The following is a 14,620-nucleotide window of genomic DNA, read 5'->3' on the forward strand; positions in this document are numbered from 1 at the left end:
CCTCCAAAGTTAAAGATCTCGTTTTCTAATTTTAAAATAAAACTTAAATACCCAAGGAAAGCAAAGGAATAACTTTAGGAGTCAAAGAAAATATACAGCAGCAGCTCCAGAAACCCAACCTATACAACAGGGTCTTAACAACACAGTCTGAGACTGCCACTAACCTTTCCAACTTCCACGAAACAAGGAACAAGTCCACAAAAGCCCTGGTATTTTTTCAGTTTTTCTCCCAGCAACAACTCCATGTTGGTCCAATTTACTCATAACGTAGAAATCTAAAGTGCCTTATGACTCTACAATTGACAAATAGCATTTCTTTAGTGGATGAAACTAAATCCCCCGAAATGGGCTACTTGATAACTTATTTTAATGGTGCAAAAATTACGTATGTGATGAAAATCACTGTTTCAGTTCATCAACTGGCTTAAACTTTTTAAAAAGCATTAAAAGTTTTTAAAAGTTAGCTAATTCTAAATGGTATAGTGGGGTTTAAACTAAAATTAAAAGCAAGAAAAAAAACCTAATCATTATTCACTCAAATTTTTTCATCTCTTTTTTTTTTTTTCACATTCACTGAGTAGGAAATTCTAACAGCACAAAAAGATATAAAATGAAAGGGAAATTTCCCTCTTCCTCCCATCCAGTCCCATTTCCCAGGAGTAATCACTATTAATAGTTTCTGACATATCTTTCCAGAAATGGTCTATGCACACAAATATATTCTTTCATACTATACATCATGTCTTGCACCTTGTTTTTTTCTTACTTTTGAATACATTAAGACAATATTTTTTTCACTTCTTTAAATACATATGTGCCCCAACTAAATACAAGAAACAAGGCCAGGAAACTGTTACAATAAGGTCTTATGAAATGTATCTTCAAAAATTAAAGAAAATGCCATTCAGCAATCTACTGCTAAGGTTTATTGAGAAACTAAGAAAATATGGGAAAAGATATAAGAAATCAAGTTTACACGGTTATAGTTTTAGAAATCTAACAGTAAAATTTTAAGTTATTATTAGATGGGCCTCAGTGTGTAGTTTCCATTTTTGGTAAATAATAGGGACCAGAGAGGTGATGTGGGATTGGATTATGAAGGGTTCTAAATGTCAGGATGAGTTTAGACTCGATCTAATGAACAATAAAAAATTATTACAGGTTCCTCAGCAGGGAAGAAATATGAGGGGTAAAAAAGGTACTTTAAGGGGATTCATCTAGCACATGTCAACAACTAGTTTAAAGTGGGATGAGACTAGGGAAAGAAAGCTTAACCATGAGTTATAGGGGTACTGAATAAACCAAGTGTGATGACAGAGATAGGAAGCTGGCAGGAGAAATGGAAAGGTAGAGTATACTCTGCACATCTCAAAGAATGAAGAGATAAAGCTTAGCCAAATATTTGAAAATGGATGCCTAAGAAAACGTGATTGATGAAGACATGAAAGGAAACCAGTAAAAACCAACCAATGTAATATGCCACACTAACAGAATGAAGGGGATAAAAACACAGTTATCTTGGTCGATGCAGAAAAAATCCAACACCCTTTGATGATAAAAACAATCAGGAAACTAGGAAGAGGAGGTCATTTCCTCAACATGATAAAGAGCCTTTATTTAAAAAAACTCGCAGTTAACATCATTCACAATGGTGAAAGACCGAAAGAGTTCCCCCTAAAATCAGTATGAATACAAAGAAGCCCACTTTCACCAATGTTATTCAACATTATACTAGAGGTTCTAGCCAGAGCAATTAGGCAAGAAAAATAAATAAAAGACACCCATACTGGAAAGGAGAAAGTAAAACTATCTCTATTCACAGATGACATGATATGTAAAATCCCAGAGAATCCACAAAAAAGTCACTAGAGCTAATAAATAAATTCAGCAAAGCTGTAGAGTACAGGATCAACGGGCAAAAATCAGTTGTGTTTCTACACAGCAGCAATGAACAATCTGAAAAGGAAATTTAGAAAACAATTACACTTACAATAATATCCAAAAGCATAAAACACCTAGGAATAAATTTAACCAAGAAGGTGAAAGACTTGTACACTAAAAACTACATAACACTGAGAAAGAACTTAAAGGAAACCTTGATAAATGGAAAAACATCCAAGTTCATGGATTGGAAGACTGTATCAGTCAGAGTTCTCCAGAAAAACAGAACCAACAGGGCACATGTGTGTGCGAGCACATGAAGAGACCCTGTATTCCTAGTTTCCTGTGCGTGTGAATTAAGAAATTTATTATTAGAAATTGGCTCTTGGGATTATGGAGGCTGAGAAGTCCCAAGATCTGCAGTTGGCAAGCTGGAGAACCAGCCAAGGGTGTCATTCCAGTCAGATCTGGAAAGCCTGAAAACCAGGAGAGCTGATGATATAAGTTCCAGTCTGAGGGCAGGAGAAGACCTGCACCCAGTCAGGTGGGTAAAGTTTCCTCTTACTCAGGCTTTTTGTTCTATTCAGGTTTTCAACTGAAGGGGTAAGGCCCACAGACACTAGGGAGGGCAATCAGCTTTACTCAGCCTACCAATTCAAACGCTGATGTCATCCAGAAGCACCCTCGAAGACATACCCAGAATAATGTTTGACTAAATGTCTGGGCACCTTCTGGTCTAGTCAAGCTGACACATAAAACTAATCATTACAAAGATTTAATATTGTTAAGATATCAATACTACCCAAAGTGATCTACAAATTCAGTGTAACCCCTATCAAAATTCCAATGACCTTTTTTGCAGAAATGGAAAAGCTGATCCTCAAATTCATATGGAATTTCAATGGACCCTGAAGAGCCAAAACAATACCGAAAAAGAACAAAGTTAGAGGACTCACACTTTAAGATTTCAAAACCTACTACAGAACTACAATAATCGTGACAGTGTAGTACTGGCATAAGGACAGGCATATGGACAAATGAAAAAGAAGTGGGAGTCCAGAAAAAAACTATACATCTATGGTCAACTGATTCTTGACAAGGGTGTCAAAACCATTTGATGGGGAAAAAATATTCTCTTCAAAACATGGTACTGGGGGTGCTGTAGGGATAAGATTGATGGTGTTTAAGAGTACAAACTTGTAACAAGTACTAAAATAGTCACAGAGATTTAATGTACAGTTTATTGAATGTAGACAATAATATTGCACTATAAGTATGTCATATGATAAGTATCATTACAGGAGCAAACATCTGATAATATACAAATTTTCCAAAGTAACATGATGTACACCTTAAATTTACACACACCACAAACAAAAATGGTGCTAGGACAACTAGATATCCATTTCCAAAAGAGTAAAGTTTGACCCCTACTTCATACAATATTCAAAAACTTACTCAAAATGGATTAACAACCTAAATATAAGAGCTAAAACTATAAAACTCTTAGAAGAAAGTTAAAGGTAAATCTTCATTATCTTGAATTTGGCAATGGATTCTTTTTATATTATACCAAAAGCACAAGCAACAGAAGAAAAAACAGGTAAGTGGCACTTCATCAAAATTAAAAACTTTTGTGCATCCAAGGACGTTATCAAGAGAGTGAAATGACAACCTACAGGATGGGAGAAAATATTTTCAAATCATAAATCTGATGAGGGTCCAGCATCCAGATTATATTAAAATTCTTACAATTCAAACCACCAAAGACAAACAAACCCAATTCAAAAATGAGCAGAGGACCTGAACAGCCATTTCTCCAAAGAAGAGATGCAAATGGCCAATAAGCATAAGAAAAGATGCTTAACAACATTAGCCATTAGGAAAATGCAAATCAAAACTAAATGAGGAAGTGAGAGAGTGGCATGGACTTATATATACTACCAAATGTAAAATAGATAGCTAGTGGGAAGCAGCCACATAGCACAGGGAGATCAGCTCAGTGCTTTGTGACCACCTAGAGGGGTGGGGGTAGGGAGGGTGGGAGGGAGACACAAGAGGGAGGAGATATCGGGATATATGTATATGTACAGAGCTGATTCACTTTGTTATAAAGCAGAAGCTAACACACCACTGGAAAGCAATTATACTCCAATAAAGATGTTAAAAAAAAAAAAGCAAAAATGGACAATAACAAGTGTTTGGGGAGGATGTGGAGAAACTGGAACCCTTGTGCGTTGCTGGTGGGAATGTAAAACGGTACAGCTGCTGTGGAAAAGTTTGGCAGTTCCTCAAAACATTAAACATAGAATTACCCTATGATCCAGCAATTCTACTTTTAGGTATATATCCAAAATAATTGGAAGCAGGTACTCAAAATATTCGTACGTGAATGTTCACAGAAGGACTATTCATAAAAAACAAAAGGTGGGAACAACTCAAATGTCCACCAATGGAAAAACAGACAAGATGTAATAGATACATAGAGTTGAATATTAGCCATTATTGAAAGGAAGGAAGTACTGATACATGCTATAACTTGGATGAACCTCGAAAACATTAAACTAAGCGAAAGAAGCCAGACACAAAAGGTCACGTACTATACAATTCCATTTACATGAAACATCCAGAACAGGTAAATGCAGAGACAGAAAGCAGACTGGTGTTGCCAGGGGGAGGGGGAGTAGGGAGTGACAGCTTAGCGGGTTTTCTTTTGGGGTGTTAAAAATATTTTGGAACTAGACAGAAGTGGTGGTTGTGCAATACTGTGAATATACTAAATGTACACTTTAAAATAGTTAATTTTATATTATATGAATTTATTCAACTGAATAAAAAGGGAAAGCTTTGCACAATCGCGCGCACGCACGTACACACACACACACACGAAGAAAAAAGACACCAGGAAAGTACTAACTTGGGCTGGAATATTGAAAAAGGACATATTTGTTTAGGGCATCTCAAGTTTAACCTAACTACCAACCATCACGCTGCAGCTGCCAGCACCTATTCACGCAGATCTTTAATCTGGCTTTGAATGTCTGGTATTTTGACCTCCCTTTTTATTATAAAGCCTTGATGGTGGAAATAGCACTAAGTAGCCCAGATTCTTAGCACACATTAGCCTCTAGGCAAATTTCAACTTTCTTGAGCATCAATTTCCACACCTGGAAAATAAAGTATACCATAAGCCTTGACAGCACTGGTGTGACTATGAAGTGAAGTAATGCATACAGGAATTGTTACTAAAATGAAAACATGATTTTTAAATGTAAAACATTGTGACCTGCCCATCTAACAAAACTCATCTAGAGGTCGTAGTAAAAATACTGATATCCTAGGAGAAAACTGCCTGTGCCAGGGTTCTGGTTTTAGCACTTACTAGCTGTGTCACTTTGCAAATTCTACTTCCTAGTCGCACTAAGTTTTACTTCATAGGGTTGCTACATGGATTCAATGAGAATAAATGTTAAAGTGCTTCATAAACTGTCAAAAAAGTCTGGAAGCAGGACAAGTACAAGCTGGCTACAACACACCCAAAATTTCTACATTTCTAACAAACTCCTAGGTGATGTGGATGCTGCTGGTCCATGGACCACATTCTGAGTCGCAAGGGAGCAGAAGTCAGTGCAGGTGCCTGGGGGTTAGGTTCGGATAAGGAAGATGTAAGAAAACTTAGGCATGTGAGGAGAGACATCTAAATCAGGGTTTCTTAAGCTCAAAATTATTGACATTTTGGGCCAGACAGCTTTTTGTTTAGGGGGGACTATCCTGTACACTGTAGGATGTTTAGCAGCATCCCTGGCTTCTACTGGAGCATTCTCCCCCAGTAGTCACAATCAAAACGGTCTCTAGACACCAATGATTTAGATTCATCTCTAAGAAATGAAGGGAGAAGGGAAGGGTACCTCTTCCACTGAGAGAAAAAGGGATGCTAAAGAGGAGGGAAAAAAACCCAAATATGAGACAGAGAGCTCTTAACGTATCAGCAAGCTCAGTTAAGTAGAAAGGAAGGTTATCTATTTAGAAAGAGTGCAGGGAGGACTGAAAGTTTAAAACATCAGGAAGAGAGTTCTAGAGAGTAATAGAAAGGATCTGACCCAAAACAATGGGTCCACTGACTAAGAAGTAGGATCAGGGATTTCCTGGGCTCCTTGGAGTCAGAAGCGCCTGGGTTCAATCCTGGCTGTACCACTGACTAGCTTGGTGACCTTCGGCAAATTATTTAACAAGAAAATTTCCTGGAGCTGTCACAAGTACTGAGATAATATATGTTAAAGCCGTAGCACAGAGTGTGGCATACAGTACATGATCAATTAATGTTATCTACTACTATTATCAGCGTCATTATTTTCCTTGAAAAATGTTTCACTTGGCTATTGCTTTAAATTTCTTGGATGAAACAAAATACATGGAAAGATCTTGCCTGGTGAGGTGTTACTTGTCAATGTGTTTTATAAATTTACTAAAAGTACTGTGTGAATAGGAACTGTTTGTAGCTGGAGGCATGAGAGTTGTGGAAGCCAACCAAGCACTGACTTACTGACGTTCCAAAAATCACAATTAATGAGACAAGGTAAAAGAGGGTGTAAAGGGCTTCCCTGGTGGCGCAGTGGTTAAGAGTCCGCCTGCCGACGCAGGGGACACGGGTTCGTGCCCCGGTCCGGGTGGATCCCACACGCCGCGGAGCGACTGGGCCCGTGAGCCATGGCCGTTAAGCCTGTGCGTCCGGAGCCTGTGCTCCGCAACGGGAGAGGCCACAAGAGTGAGAGGCCCGCGTACCGCAAAAAAAAAAAAAAAAAAAAGAGGGTGTAAAGCCAAAAAATCAAAAGAAAGCATTAAATTTTCACGGAAACTGACAGGTTTTCACAGGGCTTCAGTTAGCAGAACGTGTGATGAGCCCTGGTTTAGCTGCCAAGGACCACAGGTTTCTAAGAGCCAACCTGACTTCAAGTTGTAAACTACAATAACAGTAAACATTGCTGCTGGTTTTCATCTAAGTCAAGAATTGATTGAAATAGTACCCTCTTTTAGACTCGAGTACATACTGAGAACATATTTCAAGAGTACTACGTTTTTCTTGCACTCGAATCTTGGACGGCTATCATGGGTTCTGCCTGTTCCATGTACAAATGACCAATAATGGAAGGGAAGCATTCTAGGTTTTAAATAGATTGAGTGTCAGGGGAGGAGAGCTCCCCTCAATTACAGCAATTAAAGATCCTTTAAGGGCAATGTAGAATGCTTCAGAGAATTCAAAATAGAGTCCATTCTAACATGAAACTTACGACGATTAGGAAGAAGATATTAAAATCTTTCCTCTGAGATGTGAAAGGTAATTTCCTCATATAAGACTCCTTCAGCCTAGCCTGCTAACTTCAAGCATTTTACATTAGCAAAAACAAAAAGGGCAAACATTATCAAGCATTCCAAGCTTATCAACTGTCTGTATGGGGCGAATCACTGAGAAGAGCAGTAAATGTCATCACTCTGCAGGTTGCCAGGAATCAGGGTCCTCCAGCTAGCCACAGCCACTGGAGTTCCAAATCTTTCCAAAAACAGCTATGACTTATATACAAGTGTTCATCAAACACCTCACATACGAACTCTTAAACAGAGAGTGCTGAGACAATGGTCACCTATCAAACTGCAGCAGAGGTAAATGCAGTTGCTGCTGACCAAAAGGCACATGGTGTCAACCAACCAATTTAAATGACTTGCTCTCCCTTAAAAGAGTCTCTTCTCCAAATCAACATGACTGTCTCAAAGCTAAGATTTTCCCACCTGTTTTTAACTCACTGTCCTAAAAACAAACAGAACTGATCTCTGAAACCAAAGAAAATCCTGACTCAGGTTCCAACAGGCATTGGTAAACACCTAACAATTTTTCTATTACAAATCAGCACATGAAACACCATCTGCCTACTTTCATTTTTGAGTCCACGACCCAGAGGTATCTTTTACTACAGGAGTTTAAAAAGTAAGTGCGGTCACTTTACACACTATTGGTCTCCCGAGTGCCTGAAGAGGAAAAACAAAAAGGCATAAAAGGTTTCTCACGTGGAAGTATCTGACAGCTCTGTACTGTAAATATTTTATGAAATTCCTCACTTCCAAACTCGCATTTAAATACTTGGTACAGGATTCCAATTCTGTCTTGAAACAGCTTAGCACTTGACGGGTGACGGGTAGTCTTAAGTTATAACATTCCAAAGTAACATTAGAAGACTTTCTCAAATTGCCCACTTCCCAAGTTTTTTTTCGCACAGACATCAGCCGTTTGATTTTCTCTCAAACCAGTATTCTTTTACTCTCACCACCTTAGCCCAGAAATCCTCGTATTGATTTCAATCTTCTTAGATAATAGAAAAGGGAAAGCATTATCAGCATACCTTGTATTCATCGCGCTGTTCTGTTCCTCCCCCTTCCTTAAAAATCTAGTGATGAATGCAGTAATTGGGAAGGCTGCTTTCTGCTTAAAAAAATAGGGGTGTGTGTGGAAGGCATGAAGTGGTAACAAGGACCCCTGGTCTTTCACACGGTGTAGATAAATCCTGGCTTTAACTTAGGTAACTTCGGTCTGCTTTAGACTCTTAGAACAGCACTGCCCTAAAACGGATTCGAAAACAAAAACCAAAACCACCAAAGCTGCCCCTTTCGGAAGTTTCTCACCCTTGGTCGGGGGCCAGGAGCGCTCTTCTTAGAGATCCCTGATGCAGACAGCCCACGTCCAGCCCTTTATATTTGATTTTCCAAATTAGCTAATCTCCCTCGAACTTCAGCCCGTCCCCGAACCCGAAGAGAGTCCTCAATCTCTGCGACCGAGCCTTGCAGAGACTTCACCCTCCTCCTCGAGCCCCGGGGCTCACCCCGGCCGGCGCGCCGCCCTCTCCCCAGCCGGGCCCGGGAGCCCTCCGCAGCCCCCTCCCGCCTGGCCCCCCGCCGGAGCCCCGCAGGCCCGCCCGCCCGCCCGCGCCCCGCGCCGCTCCCGCCCCGGCCCCGCACCCCCTACTCCCGCGGGACCCGGAGCCAGCCCCCCCGGCTCCCGCCCGCCGCCGCGGGGCCCACCGAGCCGTGGCGGTCGGCTGCTCCGGCCGCGTCGTCCTGCTGCAGCTCCGCAGTCATGGCCGAGACGCCGCTCCGCTGGTCACCCACCTCCCGCCGCCGCGGCCAGCCCAGCCTCGCTGGAGGAGGAGGAGTAGGAGGAGGAAGAGAAGAAGGACGAGGAGGTGGAGGAGGTGGTCCTGCCCCCGCCCTCCACCCCGCTAGGGCCCCGCCTCCGCCCCGCCGCGCGCCGGCGGCTCAGCCCACACGCTCCGCCCCCGGTCTGCGCGCGCACGCCAAGCGCGCGGCCGAGGGCCGAGCCGCTCTTTACGTGCTCCCGCATACGCTGGGATATGACCCGGCGCCGGTCACGTGACCGAGGCCCCGCCCGCGCCTAACGGTCAGCGTCTGCCCCCGAGCGGTGTGTTCTGGGCGGTTGACGCCCAGGAAATGGTGGTGTGGGTTGTGGACCCTGGTTTCCCAAGTCTCTTTCTCTGCCGTCGTCCCTCAAACCTGCTCATTTCTAGGACTCACCACCGGCTCAAGACTCCTCACAGACGAGTTCAGGCTGCTCCCCATTTGGGGAACCTGTTTAGGGACCGCGTAATAGAGGGTTTTCCACCTGGCGGTGGAGCCATTTCCAAGTCCAGTGACACGAAAAATTTATCATCCTGGAGAAAAGGAAAGGCAGAGGCTGAATGGAGTGGTCTGACGGGTAAAGCTAACCAAACGGACCAGTGCCTGGATTCACTGGTGCTCAGGGAAGTGCCCTAACACCGACCTGGGCATGGGGAGCAAGAATTGCCCAGTTTTCCCATTTTAGATTTTATAGCGTTCAAACTGAAATTTTATAGGGTTTTAAGTTTGAGCCAGATGCTTATGATGGCACATTAAGAGCTAAGGTGTCCTCAGTTGGGTCGTGTTTTCAACAATTTGATGGAAATTGTAACTGCTAAACCCTGTCTCACGTTTATTCACATGTATCGCAATGACAATCCACTTGGCACACTTTGGTCCAAATCTGTGTGGAGGCTGGGTAGGGAAGGGCCTCTTTTAGAGGGTAGTGCTTATCTGGTTGCCCTGGTCTAGCCCTTGGGCAGCACCTTCAGTGTGAATTTTATGTGGATGGTGGCCTTTCCTGTGCTCATGTGATTGTGATGTTTCACCTGCAGGCGTTTCTAGTCTCCATGGAAGCACAGCTTGAGGCATAAGGAGACAGGTACAGAGCAGGTGCAGCTCCCATGGGAGACCTGATTATTCTCAGGAGCCCAGACCACGACTGCTGCTACTTCCTTCACCTGGAGATTCAGGGGGTCTCTTTTCCCTGGCAGGTAAACTGGCAGCGTGATCATAATCTTCCACGTTCAGCAGGCTATGTGTTTATGTCTGATGGTTGTAGGACTCTTTATGCTTGTGGCTTTGACTTTTTTTTTTTTTTTCTCCTGGGTAATCAAAACGTGTGTTCCTGGCCTCAACCTGGGGGTCATAGCAAAATAAGTTGATTTCTCAGTCCACTTTCTTTGCAGCATTGCATACTTCTACATTGTCAGAAAGCTCTGTTTCCGTGTGTCTTTACCATGTCTCTGGAGCAACTCGTTTGCCTTTGCACATTGATTTTAGGAAATTGCTTATTTAATGTGTTTAAATGCGGTGGAAACCTATAACTCTTGTTTATGAAAATTGCCTTAAAAGACCCCCAGAGACCTTCTACACCTATATATCTGAAAGAGGTATGCATAGCCATTTTGTAAATACAGGCCCCTGAGTTTTGATTAAGTGTCTTTCTGCTATATGGTTCTAAACAGGGCTCCAGATCTAATAAATTTGTTATAATCTGAGAGCCGTAGATCTGGTAAATCCTCTTAGCCCCCTTGGGTTTAACTACCACTTGGTCCTGGATGTAGTAATCAGCTAGAGACCCCCTGTCCAACCAGAGTATTTAAGGAATACTCTATGTCATTGCTTGGCCATCAGTTGGCAATCTTCATGGTGATCAAATATAAAAAGTAGCTATCATGGAATGTCACTACAGAAAACCCCTTCTCATTTGTCCTTAAAACCATACTTGAAGGCTCCAGAATAATTGCGTTGTTAGTTGATAATCATTTGAAGACTATTCAGGAAAAAAAGAAATAATAACAAGCAGTAGCAAATAATTGACTTGTTTAAAAAAAGAATCATTTCCAGAGTATTTTCCCAAAGAGAAAATTTCCTCTCCTGGAAATCTTCTTGTCCCAATGCTAAATTATTTTCTGAGTCAATGAATTTATATTTCTACCTCTGATTTACCTCAATTCCAAAGTATAGTTTGTTTTAATGAAATGATCCCATTTCAGTGTTATTGAATACTGGTGTGGAGCTTGTGTGGGCTAAATGACAATGAAGGGGAAATGTTAGGAAAGGAAAAAAGGGAAAAGAAAGCAATGTGTACTTATATTTCTTCTCTGCTTCACTCCGTAAATAGTTTTGCAACTGGATTTGAAAGCTGATGGCTGAGGCTGACTAACAGGTGTGACTGTTGTTTGAGCTATGGATTCCTTTCCAGGAATGATCTAGGCAGGAATGTCCTTAGAGCCAGCTTCTCAGCAGTTAGGAAAATGGCCTTTCTTACTATGGAGGAAAGAATATGGGTATTTCTGTTATAACCCCTAGATGAAAAAGTTAGATGATGTGTAAGGTTAAATATAGGTGTTAAAAAGTTTTCAGAAAAGGCTCTCTTTTGCTGGTTGAAAAACAAATGTGTTTCCAGCCTTTCTGAAATGTGTACTATAGGCAATGTATTTTGTGGAGAATTGAAACAACTTTCAGTAAAGTTAATGAGTTCATTTTAATTTGAGAAGTATTGGGCACTGGTATTCAAAATAACAACATCAGGTTTCCTTCCTTTTGTTTCTCTAGAAAATATAGAGAAACACTAAAAAAACAAAAAAACCTACTGAAATCTGTTTTCATAAAATACATGAAAACCTTAAACTCTTGGGATTCAATTTTCCTTTTATAAAAAAGTGAAAAACAACCTTAGCCTCCAGATGGAAAGGTAAAAATAGACAATTAGAAATAAGTCCATTTTTGCAAACTTGATTTTTGACAACATTGTAACCCAGTGGGGATAAGATGGACTTTTAATAAACGGTCCTCAGTTCTTCATATAAGAATTAGTTTTGGACTCTTACATTATAAACAAACATAATGAAAGGCTTAAATGTAAAAAAGCAAGATTTAAAACTTTTGAGACACTTCATTGGGGCGTCTCCTTAGGGCAGAGGGGAGCTTTCTTAAATCAGAGACAAAAGCACAGTCCATAAAAGAAAAGGTTGATAACTTAAATTACATTAAAATTAAGAATTTCTCTTCATCAAAAGGTACTACAGGAAAAATGAAAATATTAACAGAGAGAAAATATTTACAATACATATAACTGGTAACATATTAGTATCTAGGACAAACCTCCGGTTTCATTTGGCATGATTAACATATTGGGCCCAATAATTCTTTGTTGTGGAGGCTCAACTTATTAGATGCCAGTAGCTCTCCCCTGCCAAGTTGTAGGACCATTAAAAATGTCTCCAGGGCTTCCCTGGTGGCACAGTGGTTGAGGATCTGCCTGCCAATGCAGGGAACACGGGTTCGAGCCCTGGTCTGGGAAGATCCCACGTGCCGCGGAGCAACTAGGCCCGTGAGCCACAACTACTGAGCCTGAGCATCTGGAGCTTGTGCTCCGCAACAAGAGAGGCCACGACAGTGAGAGGCCTGCGCACTGCGATGAAGAGTGGCCCCCACTCGCCGCAACTAGAGAAAGCCCTCGCACAGAAACGAAGACCCAAAACAGTCAAAAAAATAAATTAATAAATTTAAAAAAAAAAAAATGTCTCCAGACATTGTCAAATGTTTCCTAAGGAGAAAATTATCCTCCAGCTGAGAATCACATATCTAAACTAAGTGAAAAATGAAATGTCAGACAAAGACAGATACTGTACGTCAGGGGTCCCCAGCCAGTCACGGCCTGTTAGGAACCCGGCTACAGCAGGAGGTGAGTGGCGGGCAAGCGAGCGAAGCTTCATCTGCCGCTCCCCATCGCGCCCCATCGCTCGCATTACCGCCTGAACCATCCCCACCCCCATCTGTGGAAAAATTGTCTTCCATGAAACTGGTCCCCGGTGCCAAAAAGTTTGGGGACCAGTGCTCTACATTATCACTTATATGTGGAATCTAAAAAATAAAACAAATGAATATAACAAAACAGAAACAGATTCAGATATAGAGAACAAACTAGTGGTTACTAGTGGGGAGAGTGAAGAGAAGAGGGGCAAAAAAGGGGATTAAGAGATACAAACTACTATGTATAAAATAAATAAGCAACAAGGATATATTGTACAGCACAGGGAAACATAGCCATTATTTAGTAATAACTTTAAATGGAGTACAATCCATTGAATCACTATGTTGTAAACCTGAAACTAACACAGTATTGTAAATCAACTCTACTTTAGTTAAAAATAAAGACATCTCAAGATGATTTTAGTCCTTTTCTAGGTATGGAAAGATGCAAGTCTGGGCTCACTGAATTTATTCCTCTGATACGCATCTTACCTATCTAGGGCCAGTACCCTGTTTTCCTCCATCCTGAATTCCCCTCAGGGCACACCAGCGGGGGCTACCGTGGCTGATGGCTTTATGGCTGCAACATCCTTTGTTTACTGAAATGGCAGGTGGGACCTTCTTTTCCACATGCGTCAAAGCTGGGGCCTTGCTACAGAAACCAAAAACATGACTTAGGATAAAAACCAGAAAGCCACCCAGGAAAAGTAAATAGAAACTTGTATAATGCAGCAAGTACTGGGACATAAATTGGGACTCCAGGTGACTTAATTTTTTTTCACTCAGGACCACCACTGAAGGAAAATATCCTCCTCAAAATATCAGGATTTGAAAGAATAGATGAGGCAAAAGTAACTTATACAATTTTGCCTTTAGAAACGCAAATTTTTTAGTGATCTGATACTTGACTCTGGTAGGAAAAAAAAATATTTTTAGAGGAAGTGATAGCTAACAGTACTGAGCACTTACAACCTAGTGCTGAGTGCTTTGCATATATGAACTCATTTTATCCTCACAAGTAAGTACTATTATTATTTACTACCTGTTAAACAGATAAGAAAACCACCACAGAAAGGTTAATTTGCCCAAAGTCTATCCACTAATAAAGGTAGAGCCAGGATTCTAAGCGAGAGCAATCTAGCTCTCTTTCTGTAGCCTGGGTAAAAGTTAAGAAGATTCTGGCTTAGAGAAACCCAGTCTGGGAAAGATGAATAATTAGAGAAGAAACAGCCTCTAAAGACTTCTCTGAGGAGGTGCTATTTGAATTGAGAAAGACAGGGAAGGCTGAGAGAAAGACAATGGGAGTTCAGGCACTCAGAAGACCAGTTATAGTTGGGGTAAGCACAGGTCCCAGTTTGCCTGGTGCAATTCTGATTTACCCCTATTTTCCCCACATGATTATTAGTAGCTCCACCCTCCTCAAACTTCCAGGTTTGGATGATAAATTACGTGTTCACCCTCCTTATGGAGCATTTTATCCTGAACTTAATTTAAGCAGTGATCCTAGAGAATTTTACCATAGTATTTCCCAAAGTGTTTCAGACTAGCTAAGTCTGATAAGCATGCATCATTCACAAGAATTTGTTTCATTTCTAAA

At 41.2% G+C, this 14,620-nt stretch overlaps 1 protein-coding gene across 7 annotated transcripts in view; it reads right to left on the reverse strand.

Moving 5' to 3' along the window:
* Positions 1-9,101, reverse strand: part of USP28 (ubiquitin specific peptidase 28) — a 56,685-nt gene extending 47,584 nt beyond the window's left edge. For 2 of the 7 annotated variants that reach the window (XM_089915545.1, XM_022559104.3), the window contains exon 1: positions 8,950-9,097. In XM_089915545.1, the coding sequence (XP_089771671.1) occupies positions 8,950-9,006 (57 nt within the window). In that variant the 5' untranslated portion in view covers positions 9,007-9,097. Of the gene's footprint in view, positions 1-8,949 lie in introns of all 7 variants that reach the window. The other 5 variants (XM_089915546.1, XM_089915547.1, XM_022559098.2 and 2 more) reach the window with 4 other exon arrangements.
* Positions 9,102-14,620: the final 5,519 nt, after the last annotated feature.

Source organism: Delphinapterus leucas, chromosome 7, assembly GCF_059928025.1.
Source record: "Delphinapterus leucas isolate spDelLeu-1000000601 "Yukka" chromosome 7, BTC_Dleu_Yukka2, whole genome shotgun sequence".
Lineage (NCBI taxonomy): Eukaryota > Metazoa > Chordata > Mammalia > Artiodactyla > Monodontidae > Delphinapterus > Delphinapterus leucas.